The sequence below is a fragment of the Rissa tridactyla genome, chromosome 2 (assembly GCF_028500815.1).
Source record: "Rissa tridactyla isolate bRisTri1 chromosome 2, bRisTri1.patW.cur.20221130, whole genome shotgun sequence".
In the NCBI taxonomy this organism is placed as follows: domain Eukaryota; kingdom Metazoa; phylum Chordata; class Aves; order Charadriiformes; family Laridae; genus Rissa; species Rissa tridactyla.
This window is the reverse complement of record NC_071467.1, coordinates 27617002-27638611: the sequence shown is the minus strand read 5'-3', so window position 1 is coordinate 27638611 and position 21610 is coordinate 27617002. Positions and strand designations below refer to the sequence as shown.

Below are 21610 nucleotides of genomic sequence, written 5' to 3'. Positions count from 1 at the left end.
GAGGTAGAACCACCTTTGGAAAGGGATAGCTGTGCTATTCTTCAACACCTTTTCTTTAAAAGACCTTTTATCCCCACAATGAAAAACAACTATAAGTAATTTAGAACACTGTACATAAACTCGTGCACCCACAGACATATTTACGCATACACCGAAATGGCCTGGCAAGTTTGTATTTGCATTTCAAAGACATACAAAGCCTCATCCTACTGACCAGAAAGAGAAAAAATTGCGGTATACCTGGATTCTCCTTCTTTTGCTATACTAATATTTCTCAACAGTCGCATCATACTTGTGAAAGTTTCACTTTGCCAGCTTGATGCTTGCACTGTGATCGGCCAACATGGTGTAGTTCTGCTCCAACCATGCTTGCACAGAATTTCTACCTACTGCCATGCCTGCTGACCTCCTAGCTATTCGTTTCCAACCAAATTGCCAGTCCCGGGTTTGGCCCGTATTTCCCTTTACCTCCTCATCTGAAAACAAATACACATGTACAAAACCTCCCCAGGCAGACTTTTCTGAAAAGACACTTTTCCCCACGTGGAATAATGCTGAAGTCAACCAGCAGCTGCCCAGGTGCGGGAATCCTTCCCTTGCACAGATCCAATTGCACCATTGAAGCGTGTGCTTTAATTGTGCTGGAATTATTATGTGGATGTCAAACTTTCTCTATTCGATTATCTATTTAGTTAATATAGGCCAGCTTCTGGGGAATCTTCATTTTGCTTCCCCTTTTAGGAAAGGCCTATCTGCACAGACAGAACTGTCTCCAGATGTGACCAGAGCCACCAAACAATATTTCGCTATCTTACCACAAGATCTGTATCGATGTCAGAAAACAGTCATTTAATTTTAACAGTAACAGTTCAACTTTCTCATTAAAATAGTTATCAATTAACTATCAGCCTGTACAGAACACTAAAAGTGACACATAAGTGCAACATTTTAATGAAGCGACACAGCCCTAAGCTTGCTCATACATGATTATTTAATGTGTCCTACACTGTCTGGTATGTGATTTTGTCCATCGGACATATTATTTCTAATTTAACAGGTCATTACAGCTTTAGTGTAATTGTGGGAATAAAAGCACATAAAATACAAGAATTTCAAAATAAATTTTACAGCTCACATTTATGCAACAACTTAGAGCATTCAGAAATTACTCCAGTGCAAATTAGCATGAAGAAGCACACATGCCACGGGGAGCCTGCGCTGCGATAGCAGCTGGATTGGACACGCAGAACTCCCTGTCCTACACAGCCCTCGCCACTGTGGCCGTTCATTGCTCCTTCCCATGTGCGAGTAGTGAAAAACAGCAAGGATCAGGCCCCGGCACCACAAGCTTTGGCAACAGATGGTTTCTGTTCACATTGCTGGCTGATAGCTCCAGAGCCCAAATTCTACTGAAGAAAAGCCAGGCTCGAGATGCCAGCTAATGGCCTGGGCTCTGCTTCGCGCGTGCTCATGTATTTCCAGTTGATCCAGATATCATGGACAGAGCTTGAACTCACTATCGGATTGAGCATGATCACGGTATCTTCACTCCTGCGAAGCTCTAGCAGGTACCAGCAAAACAGAGCACCTGGCTGAACTATGTAGATAGCATCTTGGATAACAGGGGACCAAAATGTCACATTGGTGACAAGGTGGCAATCATCATATGAGGACATATGAGTAGGACTATGGACTGCTTTACACCTGAGTTGAGACTCTCCACCTCCTAGCACTGGCAAGGCTGAGCCTGGAGTACTGTCCAGGTTGGGATGATGCACTTCAAATACAGCAAATGAAATGAGACAAATAAGACATGGAAAGAACACAGAGAAAGGCTGCCAGAATAATCCGAGGTCAGAAAAACACAAGCTATGAGAAGAGACCGAGTGAACTGCGACTGCTAAACCTAACGATAGACTGGGAGGGGACTGTAGCAGCCAAACATCTTGGAAGGTACTGCAGTGAAACAGGCAATGACCACGTCTACGTGGATGAACAGGAGAAGTAATGGGATCAAACATCTGCAGATTCTATGATTCTGTAAAAGAAACTGGAAAGAGATGTTACGAAAAATCTCCTTAAGGACAGGCACAAATTGCCTAGAGGCACTGGAGAATCTCCATCACTGAAGCACAGATAAAGCACGTGTTATCTTACAGGAATGCTACAGCTAGAGTTGATCGTTCGTTGGGAAAGGGAGTAACAGATCTACTAAGCCTCTCCTAGTCTACCTTCTCTGTCTTTAGGTAGTGACCTACTACACCGCACTTCCAGCTCGTGCTTTATAGAGTTCCAGATGTAGCTAAAACTACGAGGAGGACTGAATTACAGTTTAACTCTGCACTGACTTTCCTGTGAAACAGTGAGGTTATACAAAAGGCCAGATTCTCAGACTACATAATTCAATTTAACTTCACTACCTTGAAAATGGATTAATTCAATGAAATTGGGCTAAATTACACCAGATGGGAATCTCACTCCGAATCTATGCCACCGATCATATTTCATCCTCCTCTTTCAACTGACAAGTAACATCAGTCTTAGGTCAGTGCCTTATCTTAGGTCAGACTCTTAATTCTCATGCACTTAAGCTTCCATCTTCAAACAACAGAACTCGGAAACTTCTGTTTGCCATCATGAAAATTCTTAAAAACAAATGGTCTCCATTTCTGTGGTCTCCAGTACCAGGACACATACTTGTCAGTAATTTTGCCCATCCCGTCACTTTCATCTTTGAAATATTTAACCACAATCGAGCATTTGCTTTCCTCTGACACCTCCAGCTGAGGCTCAGTATAGAGCTAGCTTAAAGAAGAAAAAAAACCCAAATGGACTGTGACTTGTCAAAGAGATGATGAAGTCTGAAATGCCATAATACAGTGTAAGGTGCTCTGTCACCTTTGACAAATTCTGGATTTCCCCAGTTTACCAGGAAAGGAAGCATGGCTGGGTACAAAGACCCCAGATTTTTCCCGGTTCTGCAATTCCCATGGCATTCAAAACTCTATCACTGCTAACCACAAGAAAAAGAATATCTAGAAATCACTGAAACCACAGTGGCGTAAACGAGGACTGTACGAGCCACTGAACACCAGTGCAAAAAAACAGTGAAGTTGTTTATGAAAATTCTATCCAAAACCCGTTAGAAAGGGAAACACATCGGTGCTTTGGAAATTCCCACGCTGCGTCAAAATGCAGCGCTCCATACAAAGATACTGAAACCTTCAGATGCTTCTAGTAAAGTTACACCTATCACTGAACACTCCAGGCTTGCCCAAGCCACTGTTTATTGTGTGAAGTACATTTATGTTCATACAAGTCAGCATGAGAGAAGCTAAATCCTGAAAACAGAAGTGCGGAGAAGCATACGGAAGAGACGTGCAAGCTGGCTCGCCAGGCTTAGCTTAGGAGTCTGGGGCAGCGCCAATGTTCACATCACATCTGGACTGATCCTGCGCAGAACACATGGCTCTGGCGCCTCTGTACCACCCACCACTGCAGGGGATGATATGCTACTTTCTGAGAGATGCCCAGCCAAAAAAAATTAAACATTAGCTGACATATGTATTAAATTTAATACCAGCCCAAAAACCAGGCTTGCCTGAATCACAGCATCTGATGCTCGGAGTCAGGTTTGCTGGCACAGTCCTGGTCTCAATGGATTGGTCACCAGAGATTGAACCCAGCTGTCTTCAAAATGTCAGGTAAGTGTGATATTCACATACAACATAAACGGCTGCAATATAAACAAGCCCTAACATTACACATCTCTTAAAAGCAGTGTTGGACCAGTTACATACTTGTTTTATCTGAGCAGATGTCAGCATCTGCTTTAAGTAGAGAGAACTGAAACATTTGTGTGCCTTCCCCATTTCCAGGCCTCCCTACTCAAAAGTGAGGAAGAACACCGAGTGTCAGATTTTTCAGTGGCATTTTATACAAGAGCAGAAAGACAGATGTTTTGATGACTCCACCCCCCCTACAATCTGGGCAGCCAGTCTCTTTGCAAAGCTGTTCACCCTGACTATTAAAATTGATTTGCACAACAGTACATTGCAGCCAAAGCAAGCACGGCAGGCACTAAAGAGTAGGCTGCTCACACATGTTTCTCTACTTGGCCAAGTCAACTACTGATGAATGGGTCATCTTTTGTCAAGCAACTGTAAGGAACTGGTAAAGAAATAATTTGTGGTTCAGGAACAGCCATGCTGACAGGTAGGCCTTCTGCTGTCCGTTTGCTTTCCAACAGTAGTGTGTTCTGTTCGTTGGTCTTCAACCAATCTCTCATTATAATAACAGAAAACAATTAACATGTCCTGGTTTGCAAGGCTTATGCCGGGAAACTATGGAAAACTTCAGAAAGTAAATGTAGAGACACTGAAGCAGTGGCACTGCAAATTAAATCATACTGAATAATTCAAATATAAGCAAACAACATCAGTTCAATAAGGGACCAGATCGGGGCCAGAAATTAAAACTATACTCTGCAATGTGGTGATTCTCAAAATATTGCTAACCACTTTTTAAAACTGAAGATGCTTCCAAATATCACACCTATAAGTCCTCTCACTGTTCTAAGCCTCCTTTATTTTGCTCCGGTCAGTTCAACATGTCCAGCTTCACTGTTTTCTTGAAGATAATCTTGCAGTCAGGGATGCTACTTTTTCTGGGTTAAAAACAAAGCGAAACAAAACACAAAAAAAACCCTAACAAAACCAGGAAGAAAAAAAAAAACCAAACAAAAAACTCAACAGCAACAAACAATATCAAAAAACCAATCTACTTCTCTTTGCTTTGTGAGACCTCTGAAAGGTCTTGGCTGAAGAGACTACACATTATGTTAAAATTATAATAATTACAAAAATCTTGGACTTTTAGCACTAGTTATTACTTTGAGCTCTGGAGAAGACTGCCACAGAAATCATGCCACAAAGTTCTCACAGCAGAGTGTCTTCAAGAAGCCCCAGCTAGGTCCAGGTTACATCTACTGAATAACAAATGAAGAGCTGTAAGAGAGAAACCTTGCCAATGGACAGGGAGTGGCCATATCATGCGAAAATTCTATCTGCTACATTAGAAATCTGGTGCCAAATTCCCATCTCCATTCATAGTTTCCACAGCCAAAAGAACAAATGACACCCGTGGGAGAAATATTCTCTGTCAGGAACCGCATGGTGATTATAGAGCAGCCTATACTGAGCTCTCTTGCAGGCCTTGGCGTAATGTCCTGCCAAGGATAAGAAACGAGGAGTGATGCTCAGCCTTCCTCGAAACCTGTAAGACTGCAGAAGCTGCTACTTCAGCACCCTAGTATTTGGAACTGGAAATATTCTAGCCTTGGAAATACGACTCCAGTGCCTTTAGTACACCGTAATCTGCGTTGCTGGAAGCTTACTGCTGAAAGATGTAAACAGAGAGAAGTTTACAGAGACTTATAACCTAGACAGATGAGGAGGGATGTTCACAGAGAGATCGAGAAATAATGAACACCAAAGCAAATGTGAAGTTTTATTCCTCAACCCCGATAAACACAAGGTCTCATCTCCAAAGAAACACTTTTCAAGCACTGGCAAACTGATATCCTGTCCCCAGAGATGAAGAAAAAGTCTGGTCCATTCTTACAGGAGTTATCAAAAAAAAAAAGATGGCCTGGGTTAACAGGTAATCATGAGAAGCACCGCCCTAAGTGTTTTGAGTTTGGCATAATTAAAAGCCAAAGAGGAACTAATTATAAAAACTTAATAGACACATATAACTCTCAAATAAGTATTACTGTCATCTCCCCTCAGAATTAACCAAGCACCTGTAAACACAAAATGAGCAAACTTGAGTTTTCTCTGCATGTTTACTAAAACCTGCATTTTTCACATCAAAACAGCCACCCTGATGTGCCACTCATGACCGCAAGGGTGCAAAGCTGCAGGACCAGGACATTAGACTTCATTTCTAGGTCCCGGAGGCTTGTATCCTCCCTGAGGATGCACAGCCCTGAGAACTTCTGTAATCCTATGAGCTACTTTTCATTAGAAAGCAATTAAAAGAACTATTTGTCTTTTTTTCAAAGTCCTGTGAACAACCTCGTAAGCAATTCTGCTGGAGAAGTAGAGAGGTTTGTTACACAGCTTTTTCCAGAGCTATGACTGTTCAGGAGTTAATTACAGCACACGAACTCTCTACACATTCCTTTGGATGCACATTTGCCTGTGGAAGAATGGGCTGTATGTATCGGCACATAAGTACTTCCTCTGTCCTGCCTGTTCACTAAACAGATTTAATTTGCAGTTCCCTTCAAAGGCATTTACCTTTGCAATTTTGGTTTTAACAATAGGAGTCTCTTGTATATATACACACACAAAATGACAGCTCTTTAATGATGCTAAGTCAGACAGATGCCCTTTCTATGAACATAGTGCAGGAAAAATGTCCTTGAGTATCTCAGATACAAAATGCCAATAAATTGAATTTATGTCTCATTTAATCTACAATGGAACAGTTAGTACTTAAAGGGTACATACACTTCCCCTAGTCCCTTTCTTCCTGAGAAACTTTCAGATGCTGAAAATCAATTCCTTTTGTCTCCTTGTTATTCATCTGCTACACATTAAGGAGAAACTCTGGGCATTCAGTGATCCCACAATGGTCTTTCATCTCCAGAGAAGCCTGGTATGAATTAAAATCTTACGCTCCCTCAAATTATGGATGCATACTGCAGCATGCCACTGACTTATCTGCTCATGATTTTTGCCAGTTTTCTCAGCATGCTGCGGCCAGCTCATCTGCGTCTTTCAACTTCAGTGGCTCTTCTACAACACTGCCCATCCAGCCCATGAAAAGTGCTTTGACACCAACATACCCAAATAAATGTCCCCGCACAACAGGTACCGCTATCTACTCTTTTTTTCCAACTCCCTGTAAGTTAGAATTTATATTAATAAGTAGTTCTATTACAGCCAAGACCTTACTACAAGAACAATAAATACTTCATGACAGTAACATTCGGTCATTTCGCTGGCCTTGAGAGGTGAAGATTATACACAAATAACTTTTAACTGACATCATTTCATCGGCATGTCTGTCTTTAAGGGCAGTTTTAACTTAGGATGTTGTTTTTCTGTAATAGGCGTAAAATTTAATTGCTAGCTAGCGTGCTGCAGCACTGGTCAGACACACGCTGCTCTTTCACTCCCAGCTTCCAGTCACGCTGCTGGATGTCCCCGTACCACAGCAATTCAAGGCTTCCATTCTCAGGTCTTAAAGTAAATCAAGGCTTAACATACTTATTCTTGTTTTACTCTTTGTTGCTCTTCTAGTCTATTTTTCTCCTTCCAAATGCTGTTTGCCCACTCCTCGACTCTCTGCCACCGAAGCAACACATTCAAAATAAGGGAACACTTGCAAATCCACATTCACATTCTGTCCTACAGGAACCATCATCTTTTGCTAATCACTTCTACATCTAACGCTTTCCCCAGACAAGCTTTTAGCCACCTCACTCTACAAGCTCTTAAACGAATCATTTCTTTGTTTAAATTAGATTGCAGTGTGAAATATTTTCCGTCGAGCAATCTTGTTATCTATTCAATACGGTAGTTTGAAGAGCTGTAAAATAAAGCCACTGAAAAGCTACATTAGAACAGAAACGCGTGCACTGTATGTAACCCTGAACAGCAGTTAAAAGGTGAGACTGCAGCTCAAGTTCACTAGCTATTTTGGGCTCAAATTACAACACAACCAAGAAAATTTGGAGCTCAGCATGCACCTGAAATACGTGTCCAAAGCTATCGTGCAGTTAATAGTGCTCGCTGAACTCCGATGTGACACGAATGGCCTGTGCCACTTAGATTAACGCTAGCCCAGATACATCTACGGTGTGCTGCCACGGGTGATGCTTGCCCCCCGCAAAGACCTTACCTCGCTCGAATCCTCCTGCTGATTGATAACAGCTAGTGCATCCTCTGCAGCCTGGCGCTTGGCTTCCGCAACAGTGCGCTCCATCTTAGCTCTCTCCGAAGTGATCATGTCGTGAGCTTTCCGCTCTGCCTCCGACACTGCCTTCTGCAACTCGGCCATCGCCTGGCGCTTAACTTCATTGACAGCTTCCTCTACAAAGGAGGGAAGAAATCCTCATCAGCACGGGACGTTTGGCACCGAGCTACGTAGGACAGATGCGTGAAAAGCAGCAGAGACTCTACGATATTGAGAGTCTTCATTTTGAGAAGGAGGACACCGAGGAACCTGGTTCTTCAAGACTCTCCAAGACCACCCAGGTACTTCTTTACTTCCCCATCACCAAAATCTCTCCCAACACTAGTGATAATTCTTGCTATTTCGATTCACGGTCAGTACTTCTTGAAGTACAGACATTTCAGATCTCTGGTGTGTTATTGTTTGAAATCTTCTTCAACATTTTACTTGGAAAATTGGGGTTGCAGCACACCAGATTGATGAAATTGGCAAAATTATTATTTGCCAAATTTGGCAAAAATTATTATTTAAAACACAGTATTACAGACTTTTTCAAAAATGTATCTTTAAGCTCTGGAAATTAAGACAGGACTTATAGTCAGTAACAATTTTTTCCCATATGTTAACGCATAAATACATGATGTTAAAAAAAAAAACAAACAGAGTTTATTTTAAATTTTTTTTAATCACTGGTCTAATATCTCTTCCTGGACATATATATTTTACGAGCCAAAATTAAAATTTGTTTATGAACATTCATTTGACCTCTTGATCCCTCCTTCAAACCCGTGTTTACACTGCGAAGAGCTGACTTCCTGGCTCCGCCGAGCTCTTGAGCACACCACAGCCAGCAAGGCTTCAGCGCGCAATTAACACTGAGCAGGGGCACACCGCTTCATTAAATTCAAGCCTTCATGCTTCTCGCAAAATAACTAAGTCAGTGTGAGCCTTTTCTTTGGTATGTACTAGCGTCATATCTTTTATTCCGGAAAACATGCGGATTGTCACAAATTAGTTATTTGGGGCTTGATGTAGGAAGAGTGAAAAGATTTTACTAATGAACAGTCTTTTAATTGACGACTAAAACAAGTAATTTCTTTTTTTTTTTTTAATTAACTGCTCTAATTAACAAGGAAACCATCCTCCCCCTGAATTAGTTTATCTAATTTTCATCTTTATTCAAAGCAAAATGACAATGATTAATTGAAAATTTAATAAGCAGTAATTATTAACTTGGCAAACCTAGTACCAATTAACACTCTATTAAAACTAATTATGACATGTTTCATTCAAGTGTTTGCACTTAATTGTTTCATCCACTTAAAAACCACCTTAATTAAATGTTCTGTTTAATTAAAAACATAGATTTCTAATAAAAATGTTTTACTGTAGATTAAAATCTAAGTATTACAACTGCGTTACGGGTTTCAGTTTTAGCCCACGTATTTATTTAGCCCATGTGTTTGTGTGCATGCACGTGCACATCGACCCAACCGTTACATGCAGATACTGAGTCAATAACTCTCTTGAGTTTTTATGTCTCATAGCTTTGCATTTTTATTTAAAAAAATGACTACATGAAGTCTCCATTTTCAGTTATTAAGCAAATTACAATAAAGACTTAACTTTAAGCCACGTACTGAGTAAAACTGAATTAATTAAAATGAAAGAAGAGTTCTATTACTCTGTGTGCATGCGTTATGTGTGAATGTCTGTGAGAGATGTTTCAACTCAAGTTTTCAAGGGAGGGGAATTTAAAGATAAAACTTATGCCTTTATTTTTACGAGGCTGAAAATATGCCCTTATATTACCCTACCATAAATGTTGTTTAGGGGAAAGCCTCCGGAGAGGAAAAAATCATACCCTTCAACCATACAGCCAAGGCTTAATTTACTTTGAATATTCAAGGTGAATTAAAATTCTATCTAAGTGGCAATACAGGACAATAATTTTTGCTTACGATCAAAGCTGCAGCTAGGCTAATTGTATATGCAAATCAGGCAATTTATATTTAAATTATGCATTCCTATTCTAGTCCCACAGGCACACACAGCTCAGCAAAGGGAATTGGTAGGACATTTGCAAGGTGCTTGAATATTTATTACCAACTGCAAACATTCACTGATCGTGAGAAAAGAAATATACACAGGCAAACATACAGATGCAATTTTATTACCATTTTCATAAAAATGAGGGAACTTAAATACAGACGTTTTGTGTCTGTGAACTGCGGTTATTAACAAAGTAGATTTCTTTGAGAAAATCTGTATTCTTGCTGATATTTGCTATGAATAGAAATTATCTTTGTATGGCATGATGCACTTTCATTACATCATATAATTTTAGTTTTACATTGAGGTGTTGCCATGGTTAGAAGTGCCAGTTTAAAACTATTATATTAAACAGAAGCACAATACTCCAACATTTTACAGAGAATTCTGTAGTTTTTCATCCTGCATAATCTACTTCTTTTCAGTCCAAATACAGAAATTGAACCTTATCTTCTAGCTTCTGTATTGCCTACGTTTTTTTGCAAAGCTTCTGAGAGCGTGAAGATGCTAAAAGCGTTTACAAGGCCATATGCCTGACTGATACTTTTTAAATGGCATAAACTATGGATTGGACTTTATTATTTCATTTAACTTTCATAAAATAATCTGTGTTGTGCTATACTAAGTGTGAAAACAAGTAGTTAAAATAATGTCGGGTTTTTTAGTCACAATGTACCACCGTTATTTCAATATTGTATGAACTCATGAACACCCAAGTAAACTAGACAAAACTTCTTGATGTTTCACTGATTTTCTGCACATCTTCTTAAAATATATGTTTCCACCTACAGATATTTTATAGACATAGAATGCAGGCTTCATAGTTTCAAGTAACAACAAAAACTGTAATATCTGTGCAGGAAAAGTTATGGCTGACAGTGAAGAAGATTTTATTTGCCTTGACAATGCTGAGCTATGAAGGCCAAGAATGATACCAGTTCTCTTTCTTTCTCTGCTTTTCCAGAGAGAGGAAGAGTGATTGGATTCCAATATGAGAAAACATAAATCCGAAAGTTTTTGAAACCAAATACCTAAGATGCATGTATCTGCATCCTCTATTTTCCTACTAATGCCAGGTATTCTTGGCATAAACTCACTCTGTCTTTTTAGGAATGCAATTGAAATCCTCCTTCCCTTTGAGTAGTGCTAATTCATAAGAGAAGCTCCAGGGAGCAACGAGCCTGTGTGGAATAGGCATTACTCAGGGATCCTTGGAGCTGACTCAGGAGAGGTGCTCAACTCATCGTTCACTGCTGTAGATAACCCAACATGATGATTCACCAGCCAGCTCCTGGTGACCTCCCTCCCATCATGGACATGCTCAGTCCACATGGTGAAAAAGGAAAGGTGGTGGGCAGGGGTGCGGTCCTGTGTCGCCATGACATTTGCATCATCTCACTCTCAGACTGACTGTGGCAAAGAATGGATTGGGAGTTGCTGACATGACTTATCTTGGCTTCATGCTCCATACTCTTTCTCAGGACTCCCCTGGAGAATGAGCAGGGTCTTTACTGTCTTTGTATGACAAAGTATGGTCATCCCACACCTGTTTGATAACTCCAGAGCTTAACTCCAGTAAGTAACTGGATTAACTGGTAACTCCAGTCCAGAACTGCCATGAATGCTAGGCCTTGCTGTGTGATAGGAGATGTCTGGAAGACAGTTTCCTCATGACACAGAAAGAAACTAAGGCTGCAGCCCACAGTGGGGCTGGGATCCCCTCAGTATTTAATAAAGAGAAACAGGTGTTTCCAGAGAGCAAGTCATCCAGTCTATGACCTGACTGATCCTCTTCACATGCCTGCCTCTCTCTTGACTACTGAGGGACACTAAGAACTTGTCTTGGGCTCTTCATCTGCATACCCACAATTCAAAGAGATTAATCAGGGCACTGATGACTTTCCACTGATTTATGAAACCGAATCGGGTTCACATGGCTTTAATTCACAAGGTGCTGCTTACTATGTGCTTGTTCCAAGAATCACAAAAGCACATATATTTAAGGAATTGCACTGGAGTCTTTTCATCTCCAAAAGTTTAAAGTGAATCCCTTTTTCACAGGATTTTGAGGTTGCTTATTAACCATTTCTATGCCAAATTCTTTCAGTTAAATGGATTCGGCATCCCAATCAGACTTCTATACTTGATTCAGCTGTCTACACGTTGGCCTTTACGGACATTTGAGATACCAAGATATCCACACTGAGCCAGCAGAAATGACTTGTGAGAGATTTGCAGCCTTCTTGACTGGCAGTTGCAGCCCAGCCAGGAAACTACGAAGCATCTCAAATGGCACTAGAGACCTATTCTTACAGAGCTGAATTGCACTTTTACTGCTGTGAACTGATTACAGAACTGTGGAGACCTCCAATTTCAGTGCACCCTCCTGAAAATGAAGGCCCATGATTTATGAAAAGCAGTATTCTTTCTGATGTTTTACTACTCTTAGTAACAGATACAGGTGTGCATCCTGTAGAGAGTCAGACTTTTTTTATTCTCCAATTCACAGGTACACTCAGTTAATGCAGGGATTTAAACCCACATCAGCAGGAATAGAAGAGACTAGAAATGGGGCCAAAGGAAAAACTCTGTTTCCAAGGAACTGATGGCATATATGTTCACAAGAAGACACGTCACAGCTCCTTTACACTATAATTTGTGAATATGTGCAATGTGAACACACAGCCCATTTTATAGCTCAGGCCAAAAGCTTCATTTAACTTGTATTGCTAGCTTATGAGGAAACTTTTCTTCTTCTGTTGTACTGCATCTAGGAGTCACAAATGGCCTGATATGCCAAACAACACCAAAATCTAGATTTTGCAAGAATAAAGTTCCTGAAATTCAACTGAATAACACTTTTCTTCCTGAGATTTCCTGGGACCGCATATTTTTTCTTATTTTTCATTTAAGATGTTAACATAAATATGGCAAAACAAAATATAAAAATACTTTTGGGTACACGAGAGCATTGAGTTACAAGCTACACTTTCCTTGGACAGAAGAAAGAGTTGTAGATTATTTTGTTATTTTTCATATAAACCACAGCAGTTCAAAAAATAGGAATTTACATATTGACAAACGTAGAGTTTACATGATAAACCCACATCACAAAAACAACACACCTTTTTGTCTGATGCAAAAATATGCAAGCAGAACATTTTTACACACGTGTTCTGTATCTAGTTTAAAATACACCAAAAAGCAGCAAGCAGTTACAGGAGATTTGATGAGAAAGCATCGAAACTGCTGCATATTTGCCATTTAATCATTAACTCCTGCCCAGACAGCTGCAGTAGACTTCATGGTTATACAGGTGTTCAAAAGGGGGGAGTATATTAGTGTATATATAGAAGCTCAACTACGTCACTGGAGTTCAAGAGCTGCCTCCTGGCCCCTTTGAAAACAAGGAAACTCTGATATTGATGTCAAAAGCTCAAAGGTTTAGCTCCAGCACTGCAATAGGATCCTCGTCAGGAAGTTCCTGTGCTCAGGCAGAGTTTGAAAGTGTTGAAGAAAACTCTGTACAACCGCAACATCTGCCCATGGTGCTTTCCAAGCTCAGGGAAGACATTGTCAATGCCTGTGCAACCACCAGGAGCAGCTGCGGAGATGCAATCCTGCTTACTTCATTGAAAACTTTACAACTTTATGAGCACAGACTTCATTGAGGTCTATGGGGCACAAAATCTTTTTAAAATTAAGAACGGTTACATTGCATAGCTGGATGTTTTTCTTTAACAGGTATACTGAGGGTTTTTCTCTCCATAGGGAATTCTGACCTTAACTAGGTAAGAATCTTGAAGCTTTAAAAAAAAAAATCCCACACAAACTTTTTTTTTTTTAAATTGTTAACAGACTGAAACTGTAGCATATCAAGTTTCATCCTGAAACCATTATAACCCCAGAAAACAGGGGTCCTTAATGGCAGTAGTGATATCCCCCTAACTATAGCAGCAGATGCTTCTATTATAAGGATTATTTCATGTCCTGATCAGTTCCAGTTTAAGATTATTAAACACAATTTCTCCTTGTTACTAGTAAGGCCTCCCTCCCCCCCTTTTTTTTTCATGCCTCACATCAGTGCATTAACAACTGCACACAGCTGCCAGAAGACTAAGCTGGTGTTTTTAAACAGTTCTTACCAGCTTTCTTCCAGATCTCCTCTGGCACGTATCCAGACGCAGGCCTGTGAAGGAATTCCCGATGCGATTCTGCAGGAGGAGGGGGTGCGGAGGGAAAAAGAGAGAACATCATAAGCAACGCCTGCTTGTTGAGAACAAGGCTGAGAGAAATACCTTTTCGCTTTACTTATCGCTCAGATAAAAATTCGCGCGAATTTTTTTCTTTACTCAAAATTAAACAGGTACTGTGGCCGTAGCTCACGAATGTCACATAGACCAGATCAACGTTTAGGACTCAAATGTCTCATCTTAAGCCAAGCTGAGACTAGTTGGCGTTATTTTTATTTTACAGCGTTTCAAGTCAACTCTATATGACAGTCTGCACGCTTTTAAGGCTGGCTTTGTGAGACCAGCTGAGGGAGTGACGTGCTTCATCCTTTGTCATTATGTTTATGAAAAGGAAGAAGAAAGAGGGCAACAGTCCGGTGCTTGGCACTTCTGCTCTGTGAAAACAGAACGGCTACTGACGAGCAGAGATAAAAGCCAAGATGTCATTCCAGCGATCAAATAAGCTGTCCGCAGAAAAAGAAAGGGGTGTTTCTATGTGTTCAGAGCTACGCTTTCCTATATCTGAGCCCATGTTGGCAACTGTAGCTGCACGAGTTTCAAAAATACAACCTTGAACTTTAGGTTAAGCCCCTAAATACATACGCTGCCAAACAACCTCAGTGGAGCTGAAGCTCATAACTCACCCATATATTTCAATCACGTTTTGACAGCTCTTTCCCCCCCTCTCCTCTTTTTTTTAAAGGGTTTAACCTCTGGGCCTGAGCCTAAGAGCTCTGAAATCAGCAAGATCCCTTCCACGCGGACTTCAAAGACGCAAGATCAGACAATACAGAAAGAAAATTCACTTTGGCCTGAAATTTAGCAAACAGATTCTCAGCAGATGAAAAGCTGCTCTTTCAAATACAATTTAAAAACTGATTAACTATTTTTCAAAGTAATAGAGGAGAATTTAAAAAAAAAAAAAAAAAAACCAACATAAAGGTAAGTTCACTGCCATGATTACTTTTGCCTGTGTGATAGAATTCAATTATCAAAATAAAATAACTTGATTTATTACATTAGAGATAAGGTTTGCATCTTTTTAGAGATGTTGTAAGAAGTTAAACATCCTGTTTGATGTCTGAGTTTGAAACATAACAAAGGTACACGTGCCATTCTTTGAATACTAATTTTTACTAAATATATTCTTTTTTTTAGTCCTAAAGTTATTATTCAATAACTTGGTCAAAAAGCAGTATTGTTAAGAACACGGTTGAATCACTAGGTTTTGCAAATCATTTTTTTCACCACCATACACATGCATGCAGCACTGTTTATATACAGTAGGCTACCAAGACTTAAATGGATTTCAAAGATGATGTTTAACATTGCAGACAGCTAACAAAGGTGGAAATGACAGGGGCCGTTTCAGCTATGCAGAGAGCAGGGAATCCCAATCCCTGCGCGTTGTTCCACAGATGCAGTTTCTAGCACATGAATCTGCAGACACCGGCGGGGCGGACTGAATCTTCCCATCTGACAGGCAGCTGAGTGGATTTCCCCAGCTCTTCTGTTTGTCACAAAAGTATAGGATGAAAATAAAATGGGATTTTTGTCGGCAGAATTTCACACCTCTCGAGCATAAAATGATGGGAGGAGGTGTGCGTGCAAGACTCTGCAGAACAGCTAACTATTTACATTGGTTTAATCGATTTGATAGAGGACGTCAGACCTGATGCTGAAAATGGGAAAATTCTCCATGTCACTTGGCTGGTATGATTCTGGAGACGAAAAATATTGTGTACACTTCTCTCATCCCTTGGAGGCTTTTAGACTTACGGGCACAGTGCCAGTTCAGTCAGGGACAGGCGGCAACAGAAAACATTGCTTGAAAGCTCAGGAAAACTAACGGCGAAAAATTAAAACCACTCTTATTTGCTCTTCCTGCAATACCTGCAGGAAAAGATCCAACCAGACTCCAAAAGTGGCAAAACGAGGGGCTTGTTGCATCCATGTCTTGTACTTTGTGTTGAGTTTTCCTGTCTGCTATTTAAGGTACCATCCACTGCAGGGGGACCATAACCTTGATTTAAGCTCTTTACCGTGGTACTTAGTGTTAAAAATAGAGACGCGGAGATGATTTTTTCGGTACACATGGCTTTCCAAAAATGGAATTCAATGACATAAATGACCAGATTGCCAGCTAATTGTTAGAATTTCCAAAACATAAACATCAATCAAGCTCTTATTCCAACCACAAATTATTTACATGAGGAATGAGATCCTCTGCAAGAAGAATTAAATCAAGAGCTTGTGAGAGACTTTCCCATAGTTTGGAATGGAGCACAAAAAAAGACAAGAAGCACTTATGAAGAAAATAAAAACCATATTTTCCAAGCAAGAAAAATATTATTAACATGGCTATTGTTTAGTCAGTGGTGATAAGTCCATGAAAACAATCTTCTTTTTGGGGCTAAACAACAGGACATGACCAGAGGATATAAGTCTAATATTACTATTATTTTTAAGGGAAGGTGTCCTTCAGATTAAGAATCACAGAACTTGCTCACTAAAACTAAAACACAAAAGATCTTAACTTGGACATCTAAAAAACTCAAACCAAGTGAAGTCCCTAAAATACTAAACATAAAGCCAACTGCGAAAAAAGCCATGAGGAGGAAAACACATTATATTAACTGAGTGACTGCAGCACCTCGCAGGCAAAGTAAATTCTGCCTGGAAGGAAATGGAATGAAATCAGACAAAGCCAGGAATAGAACCATAGACCCATAGAATCATAGAACTGTCAGGGTTGGAAGGGACCTTAAAGATCACCTAGTTCCAACCCCGCTGCCATGGGCAGGGACACCTCCCACTAGACCAGGTTGCTCAGAGCCCCATCCAGCCTGGTCTTGAACACTTCCAGGGATGGGGCTTCCACTACCTCTCTGGGCAACCTGTTCCAGTGTCTCACCACCCTCATGGTGAAGAACTTCTTCCTAATGTCCAGTCTGAATCGTCCCATCTCTAGTTTTAATCCATTCCCTCTAGTCCTACCATTACTCTAAAAAGTCCCTCACCAGCTTTCTTGTAGGCCCCCTTAAGGTACTGGTAGGCCACTATAAGGTCTCCTCGGAGCCTTCTTTTCTCCAGACTGAACAACCCCAACTCTCTCAGTCTGTCCTCATAGGAGAGGCGCTCCAGCCCTCTGATCATCCTCATGGCCCTTCTCTGGACATGTTCCAGCACGTCCATATCTCTCTTGTAGTAGGGTCTTCCAGAACTGGACGCAATACTCCAGGTGGGGTCTCACCAGAGTGGAGTAGAGGGGGAGAATCACCTCCCTCGAACTGCTGGCCACACTCCTCCCGATGCAGCCCAGGATACGATTGGCTTTCTGGGCTGCTAGTGCACACTGACGGCTCATGTTGAGCCTCTCGTCCACCAGCACCCCCAAGTCCTTTTCTTCATGGCTGCTCTCAAGCCAGTCACTGCCCAGCCTATATCGGTGCTTGGGATTGCCCCAACCCAGATGGAGGACCTTGCACTTGGTCTTGTTGAACTTCATGAGTTGGCATGGGCCCACCTCTCCAGCCTGTCAAGGTCCCTCTGGATGGCATCCCTTCCCTCCAGCCTGTCAGCCGCCCCACACAGCTTGGTGTCGTCAGCAAACTTGCTGAGGGTGCACTCTATGCCACTGTCCATGACGCTGACAAAGGTGTTAAACAAGGCTGGTCCCAGTACTCATCCTTGAGGGACTCCACTTGTCACTGGCCTCCACCTGGACATGGACCCATTGACAGCCACTCTTTGGGTGCGGACGTCAAGCCAGTTCTTTATCCACTGAATTGTCAGTCCATCAAAGCCATATTTTATCAGCTTGGAGACCAGGATGTCATGCGGGACAGTGTCAAAGGCTTTGCTCAGGTCCAGGTAAATGACGTCAGTTGCTCTCCCCTTGTCTATTGATGTTGTGACCTTCTCATAGAAGGCCACCAGGTTTGTCAGGCACGATTTGCCCTTGGTGAAGCCGTGTTGATTGTACCCAATCCCCTCTTTGTTATTCTTCTGCCTCAGCAGTGCCTCCAGGAGGATTTGCTCCATAATCTCACCAGGCACGGAGGTGAGACTGACTGGCCTATAGTTCCCTGCTTCCTCCTTCTTTCCATTTTTGAAAATGGGGATTATGTTTCCCCTTTTCCAGGGACTTCATCAGACTGCCATGACTTTTGCAATATAATAGAGAGTGGTTTAGCAACCTCATCCGCCAGTTCCCTCAGTTACCCGTGGGTGTATCCCATCAGGTCCCATGGACTTGTTCACTTTCAGGTTCATCAGATGCTCACGAACCTGATCTTCATTTACAATGGGCAGTTCTTTCCAACCCCTGCCATTATCTTCTGTGACTCCGGGAGTGTGGCTGGAGCCCTTGCCAGTGAAGAATGAGGAAAAGAAGTCATTGAGAACCTCGGCCTTCTCCATATCACTTGTCACCAGCTCCCCCATTTCCTTTCTGAGGGGGCCCACACCTTCCCCAGTCTTGTTCTTACCATTAATATACCTAAAGAAATTTTTGCTTTTTCCCTTGATCTCCCTGGCTAGATTTAATTCTAACTGAGCTTTAGCTTTTCTCACCAGGTCTCTTGCTGCTCAGACAGCTTCCTTATATGTCCCCCATTCTAGCTGTCCTTTCTTCCACTCCTTGTAAAGTTCCTTTTCCTGTGACAGTGTGTCCAGGAGCTCCTTGTTTGTCCAGGCAGGTCTCCTAGCATTCTTTCCTGCCTTCCTCTTTGTCGGTATACTTTGCTCCTGGACACAGAGAAGGTGATCCTTCTGAATAATACAATAACCTGAAGCGAATAAAATAAGAACCTGAAGCGACAACGTAGCTCATACAGAAAAGGATAACAGAAAAGGCTTTACATGTCAGACATAGTACAAAGGTTTGTTAATGGTGAAAATGCAACAATGTTATTATGCAGAACATCAGGATGTACACTACTGACTTTGCCTGAAATTCATGGCAAGGCATGATTTGAAAGCACTTGTCGATGATCAGTCCGGTTCCTACTGAACCAGATGAAAAAGCCCAAAGAGGAAAATAAAAAGCACATATACAGGAGAGTAATCGGTACTTGTCTGTGAAGTGCTCAAATGAAATAAAAATAAAATTTTGATACAAAAAAAGTTTTTCAAACTTTCTATTTTAACGTGAAATTCAACTTCTCAGCGAGAAAGTTGTTGGACTGGGACATAAGAATACACATGAGGAAAAGACACAAAAACTGGTCTAGGTTTCAGTGCTCATTCTATTGAACAGCAGGGAACAACATAACCTATTCCTTTGTAAAATATATAGAAAAAGTACTATTTTTAATCTATCCTGGACAACTTTTTTTAGTAAGAAAGAAAATATTCCCCGAAAAAAATCCTACTGTCACAATAATGTGCTGGCTTACATATGGGCCCTGGTGTATTTATTTCAACAACACATTCAACCATAAGAATCATCAACAGTTAATTGATCAACCAGGCTTCTGGAGTTCAATGAGTAGAAATATCTTGTAAGCTGCTTATTTTTGGTGGCTTTAAGATAACAAGAATAGGTGTTGAAAGTACTGAAACAGAGAGATGTGGAGAGTTTTAAGAGCAGAAATAAATATGGGTCTGGGAAGTGAAACTGAGACGAAAAGTTAGGACCAAATAAAGGATATGAACTCTCACATGATAATAAGGACCAAACCCAAGAAAATAGAATAGAAAGACTTAAAAGGAAAAGATGTGTTTAAAACTGTCAAAAAGCCTAATCCATATTTGGAAAGAAGGAACAGAAGATGAGTTGAAAATACAAAAGAATGGAGGTTTTTATCACCGGAGAATGACGTCCAAGCCTATAATAACAAAATATTCAAAACCAAAGATGAACAGCTGATCTTTTGAGGATCTTTTAGAATTTGTTGTATTTATGAAAATACTGGCAGTGACTAACAATACCCTATGTGCCATAGTGAACATTAGGGCTCAAAAAATAATAAAAGCTGCATATAACCAGACCTGAACTATAGATTATTTCATATATGACACATAGATGCTTTTATATGTATTTATATGCTTTTCATATTTCATATGGAAGTTTTGCTTCATTCTACCCTATAATAAATGTAACACCATTGATGGGACACAGACAAAGAAAAAACTTCTCAGAGCAACAAATATCAATTATTTGCTGTTTCCAAGAGTCAAGCTCAAAAGTGTTCCGCTCCAATTAGTGAAATATATAGATACAAACCTGAAAAAGTATAATACTGAATGAGACTACCTTGCTAACCATGTTGGAGGGCAAGTATTTTTACGTACATCTTTGCCCTCTAATACATTTTTGGGGCTATGAAGACACTCCTTGGGCAGATGTAAAATTGAGTTTAAAAAACAGTTGTGTTAAAAAGAATAAGAAAAGGAAAACCACACAAGTACTGTATTACTGAACCATCCTTAACCAAAAACAAGTCAGAACCAAATAGTCAGAATACAAACGCGCAATGTTTCTGCAACTGTAGCCCTATCTAACAACATGTAATTCAGTACGCCACAATCCATACCAAACCTCCCGTGCACCATCGGTGACCAGTATTATAGAGGCTTCACATTCTAGAATTACAAGTTATAAACGTTACTGCGGCATTCACAGCATTCCTGTTAGCTCATGTTAAGAATATCATGCATATCACAGCAATGCTGATTACCTGCAAATGGCAAAGGAAAGATTTTAAAATCAGGGCATGAACAGACATGTATCGGCAGGAATGCCCTGGCTAACACTGAAAGTGCGAGGGTAACCTTTGATAAAACATAAACTAGCTCTGAAAGGGTTACCATTTAAAAATGCACTAAGAAATGGCTAACCTATGTGGTTTTGACAAATTCATACAGTTCTGAGAATCCTGGCTTCCTGGGGCAAATCCTGCAGGTATTGGCACTCTTCAGTTGGAGATTTCAAACTCTATTTCGTAAGATTTCCATTCAGATAAATTCAACAGACAGAAAATATCAGCATCGCTGCAGACCTTCTGATGTGTGCCTACACCACTTATCTAGAGCCACAGCTGCACTCAATAAGGTTATAGATCTTGTTTATAACCCACGATGTTGAAGAACCCTCATCTTTAATTTATCCGACTGTGTGTATTTCAGTATACAATGTCTGATATGTGTAATTATTCACTATTAGGATGAAAGTTGCAGTCCTGCTGCAGTATGTAGTACTGAAATTCTTCAGCAGAAATGGAGGAGTCGGATGATGTATTATTCACTTCATAGACCATCACAGTTCATCAAGTGAGTATATATAAAGTCTGAGTCATTTTTAGACTTTCATAAACATGTATTATTCAGACTGAAAAGAATGGGCCCATCTTACCTTC

General features: G+C 40.7%; 1 protein-coding gene across 19 annotated transcripts in view; it reads right to left on the bottom strand.

The window, feature by feature from the left end:
- The window catches only part of RUNX1T1 (RUNX1 partner transcriptional co-repressor 1), a 117914-nt gene that overhangs the window by 5320 nt on the left and 90984 nt on the right, over nucleotides 1–21610 (bottom strand). For all 19 annotated transcript variants that reach the window (XM_054190174.1, XM_054190188.1, XM_054190176.1 and 16 more), the window contains 2 exons: nucleotides 14163–14231; nucleotides 7912–8102 (listed from right to left, as the gene is read on the bottom strand). In XM_054190174.1, the coding sequence (XP_054046149.1) occupies nucleotides 7912–8102; nucleotides 14163–14231 (260 nt within the window). The remainder of the gene's footprint in view (nucleotides 1–7911; nucleotides 8103–14162; nucleotides 14232–21610) is intronic.